Source organism: Amyelois transitella, chromosome 19 (assembly GCF_032362555.1).
Source record: "Amyelois transitella isolate CPQ chromosome 19, ilAmyTran1.1, whole genome shotgun sequence".
Taxonomy (NCBI): domain Eukaryota; kingdom Metazoa; phylum Arthropoda; class Insecta; order Lepidoptera; family Pyralidae; genus Amyelois; species Amyelois transitella.
This window is the reverse complement of record NC_083522.1, coordinates 6248588-6271201: the sequence shown is the minus strand read 5'-3', so window position 1 is coordinate 6271201 and position 22614 is coordinate 6248588. Positions and strand designations below refer to the sequence as shown.

Here is a 22614-nt window from a genome sequence, read left to right as displayed (position 1 = left end):
ATGTGTTATTTTAACTCTCATGTGTTGTTTTTTAAGTCAACCTCTATAGTGTTGACTAAAATTGAATATTGATCATTAGCTCTTTCAGTTACAGCAGACTTTCATTGGTAACTGTGATAAATACATTGATGTTTTTGAATGCTATCTTATAAGCTTCTTATCTTATATTATTGAGATTAAACTTGCTTTCCACCTCATAGCCCTACACAGTAGAACTAGGCAAAAGGCGGGGCGTTGCGCCAGCGCAGCAATTGCCTTCTAGGAACCGAAGCGGACCAGGTGTGTGTCATTTGCTGTGATGCTGGCTTAGATTAATTGTTGGCTAGGGGCTAGCCGTAATACTGAGTCATTACTACTGCAGCTTTGTATTGCTGTTGGTTTTATTTGCAACTTTGTGGAATTTACATAAACCAACTTGCAGTGTTGGTTATGAGGCGATTCGGATAAATGGTGTTATTATGTATGGAGGAATTGAAAAAGTGAGCGCCCTGAGGGTTTCCGATGCGCTAGAATATTCACATTTGTACCGTCGCGAGTAAATATGGATGATCACAATCTGATATTTAAATGCTGTGATGGTTTGGCTTGTATCTTTTGCTAAGAAAATTTACCGGTGTATTTTATAAACTCCATGTTAGTATACTTGTGATATATAACATCGTATATAAATAATTATTATCGTCGAATCGATATAAAAGATTATTTATTTAGATATTATTTTTTAATTAAATTTTAAGAAGCATGAATATATATTAAATTAAACTGTATGCCTACATTTTTGGTTGTCTTTACATGCAAGGATGAAATAAAAGTTCTTATAGTTTTTATGTAAGCATATATTTACATAACTTGTAAACATAATATTTAACAATAAATTACAGTTGTAATAAGTATTAGATGTATAATAGTAAACAAATGAACATAAGCTGTTTAGTATACTAAATTGTCTGATAAAATCCTGATTTTCATGATTAGTTTTTTGTCAATTCTAGAAATACCAAAGGTTTTTGGAAGTAATTACACACGGTATAATTTACTTCTAAAAAGCTAGTTTCTGTTTATTTTTGATCATAATGTAGATACAATTTATTTTAACTGGAATAAACAAATCACTTCTCAATAAAAAAGCAGGAATAAAACTTTAAATTATATACTTACAGTGTGTGACTTTTGAATATAATATTTAACAGTTTTAATACGAAATACGCTAGACTTGTCTTTAATAAAATTGAACTATTTTATTAGGGATAAAAGACGTTATAATATATAAAGAAATGGGTAAAAGCCTTACGAGGCTTACTGTACATACAAGTAAACAGTTTACTCGTCCTCATCGTCTTCATCCATTTGGTTTTGGAATGCTTTGGCGGGTTTTAGCAGTTTACTTCTACTAGCTAAATGTATGGTTGCTTTTCCTAGAGCGTTGTACTTGATGGGCGCAGGAGGTGGGGCCGCGGCGCCAAGACCAGCTTTACCTTCGTTATTGACAAGTGGTATCTGAAACAAAAGAATAAATTTAAACTTATTATAGCTACATTACGCCCGCAGCTCCGACCAAGAAAAACAAAAAAATCCCGATTATTTCCGTGTCCGCGGGAACTTTGAAAAATCCTCTTTGTCCTCCCTAAACCATATAATAAATCTCCAAGTCAAATTTCTAGACCCAGCGGTTTAGGGTGTGCGTTGTTATATTAATCAGTCAGTGAATGTCCTCTTTTGTATTTAGGTTGTGGGTGTATTTAGGATTAGATTTTGTATTTAGGTTTACATTCCATCTGTAAGATAGGTGGTTCCCGCAGCCAATAGACTGTGACAACGAAGAAGGTATTATTTCATCTGCCTCCGACTGTACGCGTGATCGGATACTAAACCTATGAATCTAGACTAGCAGCGACCCTCGTAGATATTCTGCGTCTGGTCTACACTCGTCACCGTCTAACAATTCTAGCAAGAACAACACCCAATTTGTAGCACATACGCGTACATAAAAACAGTGCAGTGCCAGTGGACCATAAATGGCAGCTAACTAAGGTGTGTTTCTGTTGTGCCCGCAAGTTTAGTCCTACTTCATACGAGTATCCAGTAATCCAAGAAAAGTAGGAATCCATTCTATCGACGTATGTTTCAAGGCTAATGTTCTGTCGGTTGATGACGAAAAATTGTTGTCGAACTGTTCGTAGGCAAAAGACCGTCGAAGAACAGTTTCAGTTAAACATAATGTATTATTAAAATAACACTCTCTTTTTTAGAAGATTTACTCATTCGTCTAGTTCAGCTTTTACCAAAAAACATTATGGGTCAGGTTCCTCTGCAAAGGTTGCGGTGGCCAGACGGGCAACAAAGGGCACACCCCAGGCTCTTTTCATTAGGATAGGATTTGAAGAAAAGAAGGAAATTTCATACATTTAATAAAATCTAAAATAAAGTTCCAAGAAGCCTTGCCGCTAAACTTTCACAGGGTATTGTTAAGCGATAAGCTTTGTGAAAAGATCCAAAGGGAACCTACCCCGTCGCAGCTACGCACCCATTACTTTTAACGACAGACGGACAGTATTTTATTATTATTAGCGATTCATTGTCTAGGGTTAACATCCTAGACGGCGGAAGTCGAGATTTCCTGTGCTGTACTATGGTTTGATGGACTATGGAGCGACATCGTGGTATTGGATAAAAACAACTCCTTAAACGGTGGTGTTTTTTTGGATCAAGTATGACTACATGAATATAATGCGAAATGTCTGTCACATTGTAAAAGTTCAGCCCAACTATGCCGAAATCAATATGAGGTAATATTAATTCTCGTCACGATCTATTGGAATAAGAAACAAAATTTTAACCACAATAGCATTTTTTATAATTTCCAGTAGAGAGTAACATTATTTACTAAAAAAAATAACGGTAAACAGACTTGTAAATTATGAACGACCAACAAGTCTTGCCTGAAGCTTCGATCCTCTTGAAAGTTTGATAAATAAAAGTATACGTAGATATAATCACGTCTATATACCTTGCAGAGTAGACAGAGCCAACAGTTTTGAAAAGATTTATAGGCCACGATCAGCTGTTTGGCTTAATGATAATGTTTAATCTTTAAGGTATTAAATTTCATTAAAATATATTACATAACACCACCATGAAAATATAATTTGTTGATTAACACCACTGAGTGGTGAGGCAAGAAACTAAGCCATTTAAATTACCAAAAAAATTATAAAACATAACAGTCTCGATTACGGAATTATTAATAACTACTTAGGTTCTTAATAATGATTATTTTCTTAATGAGCAGGGCGCCACGGCTATGACAATCGTTATTACATGATTTTTTGTCAGATTATCGTCATAATCCTACTACTATTATAAAGGCGAAAGTTTGTATGGATGTTTGTTACTCTTTCACGCAAAAACTACTGAACCGATTACCATGAAATTTGGTATGTAGGTAGCTGAAGACCCAGAATAACACATAGGCTACTTTTTATCCCAGAGTTCCTGCGGGATTGATAGGGTTTCCATGCGGACGAAGTCGCGGGCGGCCTCTAGTGTTTTAATAATAGAGTCTTATCCTGCCATCTGACATGACAACGCATGAATCATTCAATAATAATAGTAATGTCGATCATGTATGTAGGCACCTTGTCAGTAAAATGTATTCAGATTGTATAACTTCGTATAATAATTGGGTTCGTTGACTAGTTCAGATTCTGTTACTAGGCTATCACTAGTCGGAAAGTACGAAATAGCAGAATAAATAGTTCTTTAGATTTTTTTCTAGTTAAACTAAAATACAATTGCTTATAAATTTGTAACCACACATGATTACCACGTTAATAGTAAATGAGACTCGGCTAATGTTGTAGTAGTACTTTTTTAATTAGTAAAACCAAGTTAGTTATACTTGATATGGGCTGGGTATATATTACTTTAATAAGACTGCGCAGAAAACTGCGTGCGATGCAAGACGAGGCGACTCATGATATAATCAAATTGGAATGAATCATGGAATAATTTTATTTACAATTTGTAATTTCTATTATCTTAAATTATGCCGAATTCTATGCTAAAATTTGTTTTGATTTGGATTTTTTTAATTCAGCGAACTTTAATAAATATGGCATGGGCCGAACGCACAGGATGTGTAACTGAAGTGAATTGAACTTCCTGACAACAATGGGAGTCAAGTCTTCCTAATCTTAAGAGCCACACCTGACTCATTCGTGAAAGAACTTTGCAGAAAACACAAATGGTTGAGAAATTGATTCCTGTCTTTTTTAATTCAAAATGATATGGGACTAATAAAAAATGCATTAACCTTTCAATATGATAAAATTTCACAGAAATCAGAATAAGGTTTCAGCAGACTATAAATAGGACGCGGTTTGGAAAACACCAGACAATGTAAATCATAATTAATGAATTTTCCTACTAATATACAAACGACATCTGGGTCCTCAAACTTTTGGGACCAGAAATTTCCTAACGCTAAGGACAAAAATTAACTAGGTTTAGATAACAATGTTAGACATTATATTATTTGGTAAATAATTAAAAAAAAATACCTATATATTTTTGTCACATCAGTGATACCACATGTTGTGGAAATCTTTGATATAAATAAAATACAATAGCTACCTAACACGGAACTAAAATTATTTAAAAAAAATTGGATTTACCCACAAAAAACCGTCACGGAACAGATTTCAGAAAGTAAAAACTCAACAACTCACATCTACTCATTCGAAGTTGTTATGATTCACAGTCTGTTGTCATCCGAAATAAAATTATTTTACCATTTGAGTAGTGCGCAGGTAGTTTTCATGTATGGTTTGTCACCTATTAACATACGTTTATAAAATCCCCCCTCTTTCCCGAAGGGGCAGGCAGAGACTACATTTTTCCACTTACCACGATCCCTGCATACTTCTTTCGATTCATCCACATTCATACTCTCTTTCTTGCAAGCTTGTCGGTTGCGGGTTCTCTTGACCTGACCTTTCACCAGGACGAGCCAGATTTGATCATGGTACGTTTGATTAGGCCTTCCCACTTCACGTTTCCCATTTACACTCTCCTTGTACATTTGCGTAGTCAATCCACTTTCATTCATCCCCTCTACAAGACCAAACTATCTAAGCATTCCCTTTTCTATTCCTGTCAATATATTTTCTTGGTCGTCACTGCGTTCCCTTGCCTTTTTTTACCTACATAAATAAACATACTTACGAAACGATTTTAATCATATTTTAGAAAATATATGACTTAAATCGAGACTATGATTATATACGATAACGTTTAGTAGATAATAAGTTATCTTAAACGATTGGGTTTTCTTTTCAGGCAATATGTCTAAAGCTAAATATAAAACAAAGCTTATACTTTAAAAACCTATAAAAACATAAACAAGCGTAAATCCTCTTTTAACCGTTTTTTAAAAGCCTTAATTCACAACAATAAAATCTCTGTCTCAATATGGGCATTTGACTCAGCTCCACGATGCACTTAAGATAGGCGTGGTGGATGCCGACCACACGTCTCAGATAGCAGTGCATTTTATCAAAATTATAATTAAAATAAAACATATAAACGTTTAAGCAATACAATTGTTTTACGTAATTATATTAATTCATTTAAACAGGTCTTTCAAGGCTGCTGGCTCTGTCTTACCCATTAGGAATATCCTTGCAGGGAAGACAAAGCCAGCAGTCTTGAAAGACTGATATTCCACGTTCAGCTGCCAGGCTTAATGATGGAATTGAGATTCAAATAGTGACAGGTTGCTTTCCCATCGCCTTAAAGAATCCCAAGTTTATAAGCCTATCTCTTAATAGCCTTTGACGACGCAGAGGAGAAGAAGGACAAGGCAAGAGATGGAATGGTCCTATTCTTTTTTTATTAGTGCTGGCAACCACACGAGTCGTGTGGTACGTAATTACAGTGTTAATTGTTATGTGATTGAAGTAGATTCTTTAATCGCTTCAATTCTACGGTTTTAATACAAATAAACTAAATAAAGATGATGTTAATATATGTTAATTTCTATAATATTTTTTACAATACTCAAAATATTAGTATGTTTTGCCATTCACACACATACTCAGATGGATGCAGTTACTAAATTGTTTGTTTCTAGTGATATAACAGTGACTTTGTTAAATAATGATATATAGTATATATACTATAGTATAGGTGAATCGTATGTAAGGATATTACCAATGAAATAACATAAAAAGCAAAGGCTAGTTTCACAACTGTTTCGCACAAACGCATTTAAATACTTGGTTGTGTCAAGGCCCGGGACCAAGCGACCCGTCACAACAGTTACTGAACATTGTAATTTCAATGAGAGCGAACATTTCTTGAATCATAAGGGCTTTATTTTTATATTGAGGACACCACCGATATAAATGTTTGGTGCTTTCAAAGCGCCTTTAAATTACTATGTCGGTACATAACATAAAATTCGGGGCATAAAAATGTATCATGTATTGGTAGTATTCTATAATATCAGAATGATTTTCGAACTTTCAAGGATGGATACAACTTTCAATTTGGAATGTCTTGAAAAAGGGAGATGAGGTAATCGTCGAATATGCATGAAAAGAGTAATGAGTGTGGAGGAAGCGGAAGTGGTCTGTAAGGATCGTAGCAAGTGGAAATCAATTGTCTCTGCCTACCCCAATGGGAGACTGGCGTGATGGTATGTATATGTATTTTCGTAAATTGATAGTAGGTACGTTTTCAGATGATATTACTCTTGAAAGTGTGAAATTAACCTTACTATTTTCTTTTACGAAGTCTTTATAGATAAAGACGATAAGTTTAAGATGAATTTACGACAAATAGGTCTAGAACATAACAAAATGGATCGAAGTCTTAGAAAACTTAGATATTATTGAGATTTCTGCGATCGCAAAGGTGTTATAAGGTTTAACAGTGCGGTTCTCAATTTCTCAGCCGTCTCATCTTACAAACCTTGAGCTTCAAACCACAGCGATCACACTTTAGAGCAACCACATTTGTGCATATTCACTATTGCTTACAATAACGTAGAAATTTTTACCTAGGAAATTGTGATATGAACTTTTCTGAATTTTTAAAAGTAAGTCGCTTATCCTTACCTGCATAGTTCTATAATTATGCATAAATTTAAAATCTATACTGTAAAATAAAATAAGGCTGCATATGCACTGTCTGACACAAACTGTGCGTATAGAACACCTTTACCTTGAATGTGTTAAACCAAAACATTATCTTGTCTCATTATCAGTTTAATACTCGTGTATTTTACATTTTAAACTGTTAATACTATTTGGTCCAGACAATTCCGCTGGTCTTTTGGGGCCATTCTCGGACGAAGGCCGCGATGGCAGTCGTCTGAAACGTTCTGAACGAGGCCCGGTTCATTTAATTCGAAAGTTTACGGCCTCTTTTATCGGTCCGATTCCCCTTAAGTGTGTAAACACTACGATATGAAGCCTAAATATACGGCGCAGACGGCCACTCGCCTTATCTAGTTTTTATTGTTTCGCGTGAATATTTTTTTATGAGTCGACTGTTACAATAATGGTGGTATTAGCGTCGGTTGTGAGTAGTGGAATGTGTTCTGCTCGTGTTTGCCCGTGGTAATCGGCGGGTTGCAGAATATTTGCATGTTCGTCAGTCGGTGCAGCGGTCATAAACCGTGCAATTTGTATGCTGATGGGGACACGCGAGCAGCCAACTGTTTCTGTTTTGCTATTAAGCACCGATCGTCTGAGGCTTATCTCTTGGCAGAGACTCGGAGTTTCACGGAAAGCTAGGACTGACCATACATACATACAAATAATCACGTCTTTATCCCTCGCGGGGTAGACAGGGCCAACAGTCTTGTTATAGATAGGTCACGTTCAGCAGTTTGGCTTGATGATAGAATTGAGATTCATATAGTGACATGTTTTTATAAATATTGAAATCCATAGATACCAATATCATAAATGAGAAATTGAGTTTGTTTGTTACCTTTTCACAGTTTAACCACTGAACTGATCTGCATGAATATTATATATATTCTACAACTACTAAATACTACTTAAACATATAGTTTGGAGTACGGTAAAGACCATAGGGTATTTAGGTATAGGCTATTTTTTAAATTAAAAAATAAAAGGTCTTTGTGGCATAACTTTTGCTAATTTTAGAAAATTATAGGAATATCACAATTCACAGTTCAGTTCAAAAATTCAGGTGGTCAAGTTATTCTTTAACATTCCGTTCGGGCTAATCAGAAATAGAAATCAACTTATCACTAGAAAATGTATGTGTAGTAGAAATCAACTTATCACTAGAAAATGTATGTGTAGCTACTCCTGCACTCGTAGTAATGTGTGAACCAACTTTATCCACACCCAAATCTTTCCAAAAATAGAACACGAACTGGTTTTTTGTGTAAATCCGGAACTGTTTACTTATTTTTAGCGCAGTAGGTTCTCTCAGGCTTATCGAAATATTAAATTTATTATCTTTTTCAAGTTAGCCGAAAATAATTAAAATTATCTTACGCAATTAATTAATTCGTCTTCGCCCTGGAGTTCACATGGAACCAAAATGCTATAATTAAGCAATTCAAAATTAAGTTCCGCCCTTGCTATTTCTATCAATCATTTTTACAGATGATATTGATGTAACTTTTTGAAACAGCAAATAGTTCGCATTTAAATTATTCACAGTTAATAACCATATTTAGTTTGTTATAAAACTGCAACATGTCAAGATTATAACCTTTTTGTTCTTTCTGTTAAAACATCCTAAAAGTATTTTGGTAACGTTTTAACATTATCTGCACACATAAAAAGTTTACAGTCTTATCCGCATCAGATGTACTAAAATCTGAAATTGCCTAAATCATCGCGTTTTATGGAACCTAACTAAAGACGTTGAAGGGATATGGAAGTATAGCAGGCTAAAAATATTCTTTGTTCTTTCATAAGTGAACATAGGTATTGAAATAAATTAACTTTTGCTTCTTTATAAAATCGAAATGATTTTGTTTTTACTCATAGAAATCGGAACGTATATTGTTGGGCTCTCTATGGTTTTACTTTGTTAGATCCAATATCAATTGCCGTCTCCGAAGAACTTTATATGAGACACAATTTAAAACACAGAATGACGAAAAAAAGCCTAGATATAACGAGCCAAATTTCAGAACTTAACTGCTTAGGACGTTACAAGGAGCAAGTTGATATGAAAAAGATTATCAATTTTAATTTCCAACATTTTCAAAACTTATGATAACCTTTTTAATGATACTGCCCACTTGTAATGTGATCATCAGACCGTATGATTATATCGAGTTATTCGTACTCTGATTTACATGTAGATGTGATGCCACTATCTTAATGACCCATCACATTATAATATAACTAGCTTTTACTGCCATCCGTATTTTATTTGTGTTATATATTTATATTAATGTAGATATGAGTAAAAAATTTAAACTTAAACATATAGTTTTCCTAGGTTTTTTTGAACAAAATTCTTAAAATAGTAATAGAACCAGACGTTGAAATACCCAAAGCTTCGTTTATGAGTACCGAGGTATAGATGAGAATGGGAAAATTATGAAACTCATTCCGCTTTAACTTTATTTACTAATGCCTATTACTATAAGTAATCTAATATAGTTTTTTATCAAACATATAACTGCAATTTTCTCACGTATTTGATGAATAAAGTTTATTGTATGAAAAGGTACAGTAAAGGCTTGCTAATATGGTTTGTTTGATAAAAACAAAATTAAAATTTTAATCGAAAAAGTTAACTGAGGCATGGTAATTTCCAACCTGTTCTCGCTTCTACGTCAAACTTGTCACACAAACAAGCATTTTGCACCGTCTCCGTCTCTGTATCCATTGTTGAATCCTAGAAGTACACACTGCAAAAGTCGAAGGCGACTGGTGTCTACTTTATACATAATCACTGACATGAGATTTCAGTGGGCGTACTCACATCACCTTTACAATGTTGCTGAACCAAGCCCATTGATCAATTTCGTAAATAGATAAGTAGTTTTTCAAATTGAAATTGTAATGTTTTTGTCCAATTTTTAGATTATATAGTGTTCATGACAAATTTAAATTTTTAAATAATTTCCGGTCGATGCCAAAAGGATAAAGCTAAACTTAACTAAGATCGTTTGTTTGGAACCTATTCCAATTGTTTAATCACCTACAATTGTTTGTTAGTAATATTTTAGGCTTGAGAATAAGATAACCACCTACTGTGGCCTGAGAATATTGTACAAAAAACTATATTTCTTGTGCACAAAACAAGTAAGAGTTGACGTCTGACTAATCGAACACTGCTACCGTAATTTAACAAATTAATAAAATCAAGACTGGTAGTTCCAGTTGGCATAAAAATGTAAAAATTAAAAAGTGTCGACCCAAAAATATAATTTAAACCCGTTGTCGAAAAACAAAAATGCTCTCAGGCGGTCTTTTAGATTGATGTTAACGTTTACTCAAAAGTTATTTTTCTTTTTCACTTTTATTCTTTTTGTCCGGCAAAAAGGCTGGTTCTGTAAGAATACAAAAAGGGTGGATTTTTAAGACCCAAAATTTTGCAGACTCAAAAATAAAGTTTATTGTGAGCGTGGGTCGAGGCGGGTTTTGAAAAATAAAAATTGCCCGTTCGCTTTATGTATTCATTTAGTGCACTCACTAAAGTGATTTCTGCATTTCAGATAAGGTAAAAAGGTTCAAATTTAAATACTTTTAGCCGCTTTTGTCGTTGTCTGTACACCATGCACTTAATTTTTACAACTTTGTAGCATACTATTCATATGGATCGGAGAAAATGTTTCACCGAGACAAGACTTCAGACGGTACATATTAGTATCAGTGATCTTAACATATCAGTGTCAGTGATCTTACATCATAAGGTAACAATATATTATTTTATTAGAGCATTTAAATCAACAAAGAACTTAAAATTTGTCAGTTCATAAATATTATGATAGTTGCAAGAAAAGAAAAAATAAAGTTATTTCAGCGAAAACCTTTTTCCCGGAGGGATAGGCAGAAACTTCATCCTTCCTTGCATACTTCTTTCGCTTCATCCACATTTATAACTCTTTTCATGCAAATTCGGCGGTTTCGGGTACTCTTGACCTGGCCCTTTGCCAGGACGTCCTTAATTTTATCAAGACACGTTTAAGTTAATTTCTAATGTAGTGCATATATTTTTATCACTGTTGAGTAGGAAACATCGGCTACTATTATAGAAAGCAAGTAAGTACATTATCTAAGCGACGTAAATTTTCAGAAACTGAGGTCGGCTAAAATATATTAGTTTCTAACTTTCCAGCTATATATTGCGTTAACATAATCTATGGATGTTATTAAATATAATATGAAACGTAGGGAAAGCTTTAAATTATATCATTTTCCTATATTATACTGAATGCACAGAGCCTATCTGAGCATTCAGTATGATATAGAGCGTATCTGTAGATACGAAATTAGTTTAACTTTCAATCCAATCCGGTCTAATGCTTTTGTATCAAAAATGTTGACACAACACTCTGAAATGTAGTGGGAACGGGGTTCCAATGCATTGGTGCATACTGAGACGGAAATGCATGACGAAAAACAGTAAACCAAAAAATAAAGATGCTTTCATACCTACTACGAGTATAAAAAAATTAGGATCACTTTGAGCGTAGGTACTTATTTTTTTATAACAAATGAAGTGGTATCAAGTAATTGCGGAAGTAAGTCACAAATCTATAAAATTCTTACGTTACTGAGTGAATTACTGACAGACAACGTACAGCTCAAACCACTGATCTAAGGGTGCAGTCAGAGCATCCCGAAATTCATGAGGGAACGAAAATTACCGGAATTTGCGAAGCCCACTAGAATTTTCTGTTTATAGTGTGATGTGGAGGCTTCCTAAGGGCATTAGTATTGACGTTTTAAGTTTTGTTTAAACAACACTAGAATCCGCCGCAGCCATTGCCAATGTCTGGCGAATACAACAAGTCACTTGTCATGCATACACTTTCAGGAAAAAGAAGAATAGGGAAAATATTATTTTAATATTTCTTATATGATCGTACAGTATTGTACTTAGCATTCTTAGTTCTAAAGCTTATTTATAAAAGCCTATTTAGCACATTGCCATGTCAGGCTCTATGACCAAAGCAATATTATTTAAGAAAAGTATTAGATATTCTCTCTAAATTTGCGGAAGACTTTATGTAGTTTAAGCGAATCGGTAAATCGGTTTGTCGAGAGATGTTAAAATAGAGGTCAGCTTATTACAAGTACTTACGACTTCAACAGCCACTTTTATAAGTGCAAGTTAATAGAAGATAGTTACTTAGAAGGAAGGCCTAAACTCATTAAATAGCCAATCATTAGTCACTCCAAGCGAGGGGTCCCGTATAACAGAGTAATGACGAAACACCCGACCTGGACGTAATAGCCTAGCGCATTACTGGTATTAGTTCCGAGGTAATTTAGTCATTTATCGAGTGTCAGGCATTCTGCGGCCTGGGAATCCTTCTGGTGGCCCCACGTTACCTTTATTTTGGCCCAAAAATTGTGTTGGCCATACAAGTGATACATATCTATGGTTTTGTGTGTTTTGCTCTAGCTCTTGTCCGTCTGTGTACCACTGTATCTGACTGTGGCCAAACGAATGAACACATTGTGATGTTATTTTATAGCCATCATTGTGGAAATGGTTCGTAGCTATGTTTGATGAAAATCGATTTGACTTCGATTTTATTGATATTTCGTTTCTATCCTTATTTTTATATCCTTATTATATTAATTATAATCCCCTGATTTCCGTTTTTGTTTGGTTAAATTCGCGGTGAGATCAAAATGGAAAACTAGGTTTTACTGATTGACCAGAGGCTGATATGTTTATCTACTAATATGTAGTGAGTAAGTAGTCTGTGTAAGTATAAGTTTTCGTATGTATAACATACGTAAACTTATACTTACACAGACTAGCTAATGCATCCATAGTTATTTATAACTTTAAAATGTATCTTACAATGTTACAATCCAATCATTAACTGTCACTGAAAACACGACGGGATTTTTATCGAACAACAGCCATGGTCTTATCGTGTCGATGGTAAAATTTTAACACGAAAATTCGGCGAAGTTCGAAATTCAAATAAATCTTGCCGAGTCCCGCTGTGTTGCGTCTGCGCAGTGCCCCTACTCGCAGTTTGCAACATTGTTGCGCCCTCAATGTTTTGCACATCATATTTTACCCGCAACAAGCTGTGAGTGTAGTAAGAGGGTATTATGTGTCATTATAATGTTCACTTATGTGCGCTTATCTCGGCTTGTATCTGATTATTGATTTTAATTTTTGCTACCAGCATACGTGATTTATGTCCTCATGGTAACAACGGTTCGAATTGTATTCTGACGGTGCTCTTGCATTATTTGAATGTGGATACAGGGAGTAGTAATGTGATTTTCGACATCAGTATGGGATGGAAGCTCTGTAAATTTATTAGTCGACGTCGTAAGAGGCGTCTAGGGTGAAATATAATCTAAACAAAACAGCAATATGAAAAACTACATTCTAAGCTTGGCTCTGTTCTAGCTTCTGGGTTGCGGTGGTCACATGATAGGATGCAATCGATGATATTTCTATAAATATTTTAAATTTTAAAGATATGGCAAATTTGAAGATCGGGTAACTTGGAATTGCAAAACAAAAAAAGGGCTTGTTCCACTAATTATCTTTTACATCATTCATAGGAAAGAGATGGAGTGGTCCTATTCTCGTCTGTAACTTATATGGTATTTTCAGATTTCTTTAAAAAGACTGGCAAAGTGTACACTTGGCCGACAAATTGAAATAACATGTAAATGACTTTCCTCTTTTCGTTTTCAGCACACATCGCCCTGCACATCCAGTCTTGATCTGATTAGCAATTTTGTCGTGGCAGCATAAATAACAAACAAAAGGGAATGCTTCACAGTTATACTACAAAGGATTTATTTCAAAATATGTATTCAAAGTACAGTCCATAATAAATTTTATACCTTAAGTAAATGTTAATTATAAAAAACTATTTTCTCACTAATTAAGTTTTTTGAAACAATGTTTACTTTATTGAAGACAACTTTGAAATGATTGCATTTTTCCCCCCCTTTTTTATGAGCCATGGAAAAAGGACGTATCCAAAGAGGCTTACGAAATAAAAAAAATCTGCCAATTTTTCAGGATAACTTGGGCATGCAAGCGTACACAAAAAAAATTGAGTTGTATAAGAAATCGAAATTCCGACGTTCCATACTATGTATATGTAAGAGGCATTAGATGATTGTTGAATTTGTAAGAGATGAATACATTTCTTTCCGTTATATAATATTTAATTACTGCCATTCAAAAAGGACAGTTTTGGAAAGTAGAAATATCATTTTTTGTCTGCCTCTCCGGACAAGAGGCGTGATTTTATGACTATATGTGATACTTATCTAAAAAAATTGAATAATAATAACTTTATCGAAGTAAACTGTACCTCATGCATTAACTTATTATATTCAACGATTGTGGCCGCGACATATGAATGCAAAAGGTCTTATTAAGCAAAATCCTTGTACAAAATGATTGATGACATGCGTTCGAGGCGAATACCTATAGTTCGGTGAAAAACATTGGTAGTTGTAACTTAAGAATAACATTCCTACACAGAGCGCTATCTAGTGCTTTGATTAGAAGTACGAAAGATTTAATACGAAATTATAAAAAAGGATGCAGCAAAATCTGGCATTATTATTTTCTTTCAAGCATAGGTATTATTATTATTAGACGCAATAGCAATACAATAATTTTGAAAATTTCGATACAAAATTAAATTATTTCTTAATTTTAAATTTTGGACCACTGAAGTAGTGAATTGAAAAATTGTATAAAAGGAATGCTAGTAGAAGAGATTGTGATTGTCTAAACATCACATTATGATACTTAATTTATCACGCACGCTCTACTACAAACAAAGAATGCTATTCTAACTCTACGTTTTAACACATTGACTCACATAGTCGTCTGCTTTGAAAATACATTTGTAAAGACGACAAATGACTGATTATTCCTGCATTTTATTAAATTTGGTTACTTTATGATGTTTGCTTCTGATATTTATGTTTTTCGTGTAAAGTCCAGTGCATACAAAATAGGTAGAAGTCGCATAAAAGATTAATGTCTAACTTGAGTACGTTGAATTAACGATTTGATTCTTCATTTGGAAAAGAACTAAAATAATAACATGCGTTTTATTATACTATAAAACATTTAATTCCTAACCACTTTTTTAATTGGTCTCATTTAAAACAAAAGTTTATGTTTTAGGCATTTCAATAAACAATCAGTTTTATAGGTAATTAAAAATCTTTTCCGATATTTTACTAATAAATTTAATTTGGGATGTGGGTACTTCTTTTTACACATGCTTTTGGCTGAGGTAAAAAAAAATCACGTTTATTAGCTTCTTAATTATAAAATGGGAGATTTTAGAAATGTTTTTTATACTTGTTCACAGTTACAAATACATGAAGACTGTGGAAAATAGTACGAGGTACATACATACATACATACATATAATCACGTCTATATCCTTTGCGGGGTAGACAGAGCCAACAGTCTTGTAAAGACTGATAGGCCACGTTCAGCTATTTGGCTTTAAGATAGAATTGAGATTCAAATAGTGACAGGTTGCTAGCCCATCGCCTTAAAGAAGAATCCCTAGTTTATAAGCCTACCCCTTAGTCGCCTTTTACGACATCCATGGGAGAGAGATGGAGTGGTCCTATTCTTTTTTCTATTGGTGCCGGGAACCACACGGCCAAACTAGTACGAGGTAATAGAGAAGATTAAGAAACAATTTAATTTTTCACTCTTTCTCATTGAAATATAAAATCGTAGAGTTTTTATGATTTTGACGACCTGTATGTTTGTACTCGCATCACGTAATCTACTCAGATGTGTTAAACTAGGTCTAACTTAAATAAATAAAACACAAGACAAATTACACAGCTTGATATAGGTATGTAGGTTCGAAGTAAGTTCGAGACTTGTGTAACGAGATACTAACTCAACGATACTATATTTTATAATAAATACTTATGTAGATAAATATCCAAGACCCAGGCCAATGAGAAAAAGTTATTTTCTCATCATGCCCTGGGATTCAAACTCGGGACCTCCGGTGTTATGTTCAACTTAAAAACTGGCATCCAAAAATTTACCCATCCCATCTAAGGGTCCAATACGAGGTCAGCTATTATGTATTGAGATTGCCAGCGAATGTAGTTGCGGGCAACAGCTAATTTATAATTGGATTCACGCAATGTGCACGCACCCGATTCCGTCTGGACGGTAATGGCGGTCTAACGCGGCCGAAAAAGAGGAGTGCGCAAATTGTTTTAAATGAGCAGGTAAGACGGCCGCCTGACCTACAGACAGACTGATGACCGAAATAAAAGAGTTCAGTTATTATGCATCATATCTTGATCAATTTGTAACTTGCAGTTTTTGTTGACGTGACGAAATTTTACCATTCAATTTATTTAATGATGAATTTTTTTGTAGATCGTCTGATCGGATTTTTAAGCAGTGATTGTTATTGGTCAAACACATTCAATGTAAAAAAATCGATCTGTGTGCTTAGTTTTTTAAACATTGTTTATAAGGACATTAAGATTTCAAACCTACTTAGTTTATTACTTTCTTTTTATGATTAATTGGATTGTAATTAAGTAACAAAAATTACATCTGGTCTTTCGGTTTCTTTAGCAAAACATATTACACAAGAAAAATTCACGATTTAACGTTTTTAAGAAATCTTTATCGTACTCGGGAGATAAATACAATATTTTCTGAAAATGAGTTATCATCACTTACCGGCTCGACGTCTCCTTGGCCGTCCTTGCCGAGGCCCTCGCCTTTGGACCAGCCCATTTTCTGCAACAGCTTGAACCCTTTGTTCTCGGGCGCTATAAACCTGTCCCGGAAAAAAAATAACGTCCATAACTTTTTAGCACTTTACAGCCCAACCCTCTCCAAATAGGGCTCGGTAATAGAGTGCTTATATGTTTATTTTTTATTTATAGAACGCGCATCAAAAAGTTTCGATTGGCAACAGTTGGTAACTTTACTTTAACTTGGTAGATTAACATTTTAAAAACAGTATTTCGTATTTATATTTTGAAACACATGTGCACGCTCTAGGAATAAGTTACTCTAAGGCTTTACTAATGTGGAACGTTTTTGTTTCGTCTGGACACAACTCATTCTTTTTTCGGGATTCATCTTTATATGATTTTGAGATCTCGGCGTGCAATCGTTCCTGTTTAGGTACTATGTGTTAATTTAAATTTGTAATATTTCACACTCTGTCTCATGTTTGACAACCTAATTTTTTTTTTATAAGTCTCTTATTCATAAAATATTTTCGTCATCATCATCAGCCATTTTATGTAAACTGGCATTCCATATGGATATGTCTAAGACATGTTGGGCTATTGCAAATTCCAGTAGCAGGTGCCCTTGAAGAATGGAGGGGCCCTAAAATTGTTTTTTCTCACCCAACCCATGAATGTAATTATGTAATTTTTTTAATATTATATAGCATATAAAATACTAACGTGTCAATATTACTGCTCAAAGTCTTCTCCGAATGATGCGACGAGCCCACAGTCTCCCTCCTCGCCTGCGCTCTATCATTATACTCCTTCTCCTCTATGGCAAGTAGCGGTTTGGGAGCGTATTTGTTCTTCAATCGTGCCAGTTCTAATTGGTGCTGCCTTTGGACGCTACACGTGCGAGTGTATGCGACTACCTTCTCTTTCTCGTGGGCTAGAAGAGACAAGATTGAAAAAATCAGCAAAGGATTAACGGTTTTGCTTAAAAAAAATGGCAAAAAAATATAAAATAAGAAGAAAATATTTTTTTTTTTAATTTAGTTTAATTACTAAAACTAAACCTACAATTTAGAATAATTGAACGCCTGAATTTATTTAAAATCTCAATTCTATCATCAAGCTATCTAAAAGTGGTCATCGAGTCCTGTGACTCCTCACCTTTGGGATTAAAATAATGTTGACTTTTCATAATGAGGGTATTTAATAATGAGGAGTATACACACTTTGTAAATATGGATGAGTATTATAAAATAAGCCTTACTTGCCATGATGAGCCCCGGCTCGCAGTGTCCGCAGGTGTCGTTTCCAGGATGTATGTGACAGAGCAACTTCGTCTCGCCGATCTCTATAGTGCTGCCATGCATCACCTTTTACAAAAAAGAAAAACATTATTAATAATTCAATAAATAAAATAAAAAGTTCATATCAAAAATTTTATTGAAAAAGGACTTTTTGTTCTAATACATACATAATAGTCACGTCTATATTCCTTACGGGGTAGGTAGAACCAACAGTCTTGGAAAGACTAGTAGGTCGCGTTCAGCTCTCAATATTAATAATTAAATAAACGAAAAGTTAATATTAAAATTTTTATCTAAAAAGGAGTTTTTGTTTTCCGTTTTGATTTGAATCATAGCCTTACATTTTCTTAATCAACGCAAAGTCATTAATTACTGCATAGGTTTCGTAAAGTAGCCGTCCACTACGTAACAATAATTTCTGAAACTGAACAAAAGCGAAGGAACAAGATATTCTAAGGCCGGGAAAAAGATAAACAAGTATTTACATCTAAAGGTTCACTAATTAACTGACTCTCCGACATTCTGGTGCCGTTGAGTATGGTTCCGTTCTTGGAACCCAGATCTGTCGCTACGTATGTGTTCCTCTTGGCATCGTATTTGAAGTCCAAGTGATTCTGTAACAAAAACAATATTCATTTAATCTAATTGTCTTTGGCAGATTTATCTAGCCGGTGTCAAGGAGGCAGCCTACTTTTTGCCCATTCTTATCAATAACTATACTTCATTCGAATCCACAAATACAGAGGACCGGGATCGCACTGATTAATTTGTCGAAGATGTAATTTAATGCTAGTGTAATGGGTCTTATTATTTATTTATATTCTCTTTAACAGATCTCAGAGTTAAAGGGACGAGTATTTTAAATGAATTTAAACGATTTGTTTTGTATTACATTGCTACGTTACTCATTATTTACCCTTGAAACATTTGTGTCTCTGATGATAATGGTGTGTTGTTCTCCCTCCCTGCCGACAGTGCCGCCATCTTTTGTCACCAGGAACAAACTGCCCACCTTCAATTTGGGCAGCTTCGTCTCGCGGACTATAACGCGCATGCATGGAGGGTGGTGTTTAGCCACAGAATCTTGAAACAAAAATAAATATATTTATTAAAATAGAACAAGAATAAAAATAAAAATAAAAAAGATGAAAGACAAAAATATATTTATAACAATCACTTCAATACACGAGTGTTGTAGTGCAAATTAAATAAGTGAAATCTTGCAGCAATTAATAACCCTTGTGTCACCTCAATTGAATAAGAATATTGCTGTTATAGTCATAGATAGGAAACCCACATAAACCACAACATTTTTTAAATACTTATTATAAAATACCTAGTACTACATACATTATATAGTCACATCTATATACTCATATATTTTAATTAATATCCCTTGCAGGGTAAAATAGTACTAGCAATGTTATAAATAAAAACCAGCCTTAAATTTACCTCTAAAAACTAAATTTACCATCATCAGTAGCAGTTGAAGTACTGGCATCTGAATCTTCTGTATTTTCAGAATTTTCGTCTTCATCTTCACTTCCTGTCTCACTACATTCCCCATCTTCTAACTGTTCCTTATCTACAGTTTTCTTGCATTCATCTTCAATGTTTTCCTTAGACATTACCTCCTCTTTCTTACTCACAACCTCTTCATCCTTAAATATAGCGTCTTCTTCCTTAGATATAACATCAATGTCAACTTCCTTTGATTGAATAACATTATCATCAATATTTTTGAAATCCTTCGATCCATTATTAATCTTATTATGTTTTTCAGAAGGTTCTTTTTTGTTTTCTTTCTTCTTTGAAATCTTGCGACGTTTAGGCTTACTTCGCTGCTCTCCATTGTCCTGTAAAGTAATAGTTGGCGTTGGTATTGGGCAGAGACTTGTAGCATTTTATTTACCTAAGGCAACTTGGCCTCGGAGTGAAACCTGAGATAATGTTTTCGTCAGGTTTTCAACATCATCTTCTTTCTTCAACTCCTGAAAATAAAATTATTTTTGTTTAATGCAATATCTCAAAGGACAAGGATCATTGACATTGTTGTATTTTACAGATTTGTACAATATTTATAAAAACATAGCAGAATGATGATAAGTGTAGAACAAAAAGACATTCATTTTTTTTTCTTGCGATTCCTCAACCCCTGTGATTTGGAATTCCCTCCCTACATCTCGCATCCCTGGTACATATAACTTGGGTAGGCAAGTTTGAATAGGTACTATTTGGGCTTGCATGCCCATTAGACCTCATCTTACTAACCACCAGGCAGATTGAGGTCAAACACACACAACAAATCTATTATATATAAAAAAAGACTCTTTAATAATAAAATAAAACATTTTAAGAGACGGTAAATTAATTTTTAAACGAGACTCCTCCTTAAAATTGATAGTTCAAACAAACTATCACACCTGGCCTTGGGGTATGCAGAAACTATGGATTTCCACTTGATAAGATCCTTACAGACCTCTCCCCATTCATTACGATTTCATGCATTTTCAAAAATTAAAAAATTGATAGTAGCTATAATATTTGGTGACTCATGCTTTGATAATACCCAAATAACTTCAACTACTATGTGTACTTTTGTTTTTTTTATTTTATTTAAGTAAGAAGAGGATATTCAATTCACAAAAAATAGCCAAAAAAGCACTTACTCTCTTCTGTTTTCTAGCTTTTCTTTTCTCATGTGCTTCGAAGGCAGCATTGGTGGCCATTTTACTCCGGTCTGGGTATGAGTGGAACACAAATGACTGTTTGTCATCCGAATAGTAGTAGTAGCAGCCAGTATCAGTGTGATAATATAGGCCTAACTCCTGAAAATATAAGTTATACCTTTAAAAATGTCATGGTGCAACAACCAGCTGGCAAGAAATATAAGTGGGACTTTAATTTATCACATTTGAAGACATTTTGATATTGTGTAATTTATATAAAGAAAATGAGGAAGAAGGTGCAGCCCCAGATTTTAAAAACAAGATTTTATAAAAATAGCAGTTTGTGGAATTCTCATTATTTATTATTGTGTCTTTTTGTTTTAATGAATAAACTCAAAATAGCTGGGCCCATTTTAAATGAAATTTGACATATGAGTTTGATAAGTTCAACACTTGATGTTCATGATAAATACAGATTAATCTCTGAGATTCGCAAGGGAGCAAATCCCAGGGATTCACAAACAAAAGTTTAAGTGTATAATCTTACAGAATTGTAGTAGTAACCAGTCTTGTAATCATAGTACATGCCAGCAGATTCCACGTAGACCATGCCAGACTGCTGTAAAACACTTTGCGCTGCTTCTTTGACTTGATCCGCTATGCTCTTCTCTTTCTCCCCAGAATTTTCAGTTTTCCATCCTTTTTCCTGCTTGTTTATATCAACTGAAATGTCTTTGGACAATTCATTGGGTTTATCTGGGTTAGTGATGTCCTGTGCTTCATGCTTTGAATCAGTTTGTGTTCTGTTTTCACTATGAGGTTTTATCTAAAAATTAATAAGAAAATACAGTGAAAAGAATAGAAAAGAGAGTTCTGAGATTGTGAGTGGATGAACAAAATCCGGTTAACTGAGAAAGTATACAGGGGGAGTGAAAATGTAATCCTTTGATCATGAATGGTTTTAGTGAGTTTTAGGTCAGAAGTAGGTAACCGGAAAGATAGCCTCTACTATACTATACTATGTACCACTTAGAGATTACAAGTTTTTGTGTTATGACTTTGTTGCAGAGTAGAGCGCCTCATATAAACAAAGTTCACTTCGCTAAACAAGTTATAAGAAAGTAAGGTTATGTTTACAATATCAAATGACGATAAACTTTACCAGTAAATTTAGTTGAGATTTGAGTTGAGCGATAAGTCTATTCTTCCTGTAAATAGCTTTCTTCATTTTATGAATGAGTTTCAGTATGTCAGGCCTGAATTTCAATGACAAACGGATTTTTCTCCAATTCATTTTTTTCTTCGGTGTCTTCCTGCTTTCTTGAACTTTAATTGTATCTACTTCCATAATATCTGTATTTGTGTGTGTGCTTCTTATTTGTACGTTTATCAATTTCTTTATTTATTTGGAAAAAATAGATTCGTTGAGAAAGTCCTGTCAAGATCAAACATAACATGTTCTTTTTCTTTTGCTATGACTATGACTTTATAATGTTCAATTGACATTGACATTAGGCAAATGAATATACAAATAAAAATTAACATATCCAAAAAAATCTGGCAATGATAAAATAAATTTTAAGGCCGCATGCTTACTTTGTATTCTGTGTGCTCGTGGTGGTAAGATGAGCCATGGTTAGGCTACCCCCTATATACGAACGCTAACAAGGCATGTGTCTTATCCTTCTCTCCCTTTTTATCTTT

The 22614-nt window shown here is 34.1% G+C and overlaps 1 protein-coding gene across 2 annotated transcripts; it reads right to left on the bottom strand.

Annotated features, from left to right (window-relative positions):
* Positions 1 to 886: 886 nt before the first annotated feature.
* LOC106132580 (angiogenic factor with G patch and FHA domains 1) lies at positions 887 to 22377 on the bottom strand. Of its 2 annotated transcripts, XM_013332029.2 has the most exons (11): positions 22073 to 22377; positions 21458 to 21736; positions 20911 to 21069; positions 20182 to 20232; positions 19713 to 20097; positions 19158 to 19324; positions 18727 to 18855; positions 18202 to 18307; positions 17664 to 17874; positions 16921 to 17020; positions 887 to 1497 (listed from the first exon to the last, which is right to left on the bottom strand). In XM_013332029.2, the coding sequence occupies exons 1-11, from the start codon at positions 22256 to 22258 to the stop codon at positions 1321 to 1323; spliced, it is 1950 nt and encodes a 649-aa protein (XP_013187483.2). In that variant the 5' UTR covers positions 22259 to 22377; the 3' UTR covers positions 887 to 1320. The 2 variants fall into 2 exon arrangements, with proteins under 2 accessions (XP_013187483.2, XP_013187484.2); XM_013332030.2 differs by lacking the exon at positions 19713 to 20097 and having other exon boundaries at positions 20154 to 20232.
* Positions 22378 to 22614: the final 237 nt, after the last annotated feature.

What these genes read in the sequence shown, in the direction of transcription:
- LOC106132580 (XM_013332029.2), bottom strand. Translation starts at nt 22,258, where the DNA reads ATGGAAGTAGATACAATTAAAGTTCAAGAAAGCAGGAAGACACCGAAG. An exon ending in CTGGTTACTACTACAATTCT is followed by an intron (nt 21,070 to 21,457) that starts GTAAGATTATAC and finishes TTATATTTTCAG; the next exon opens with GAGTTAGGCCTATATTATCA. An exon ending in GCCAAGGAGACGTCGAGCCG is followed by an intron (nt 1,498 to 16,920) that starts GTAAGTGATGAT and finishes CTTTTGTTTCAG; the next exon opens with ATACCACTTGTCAATAACGA.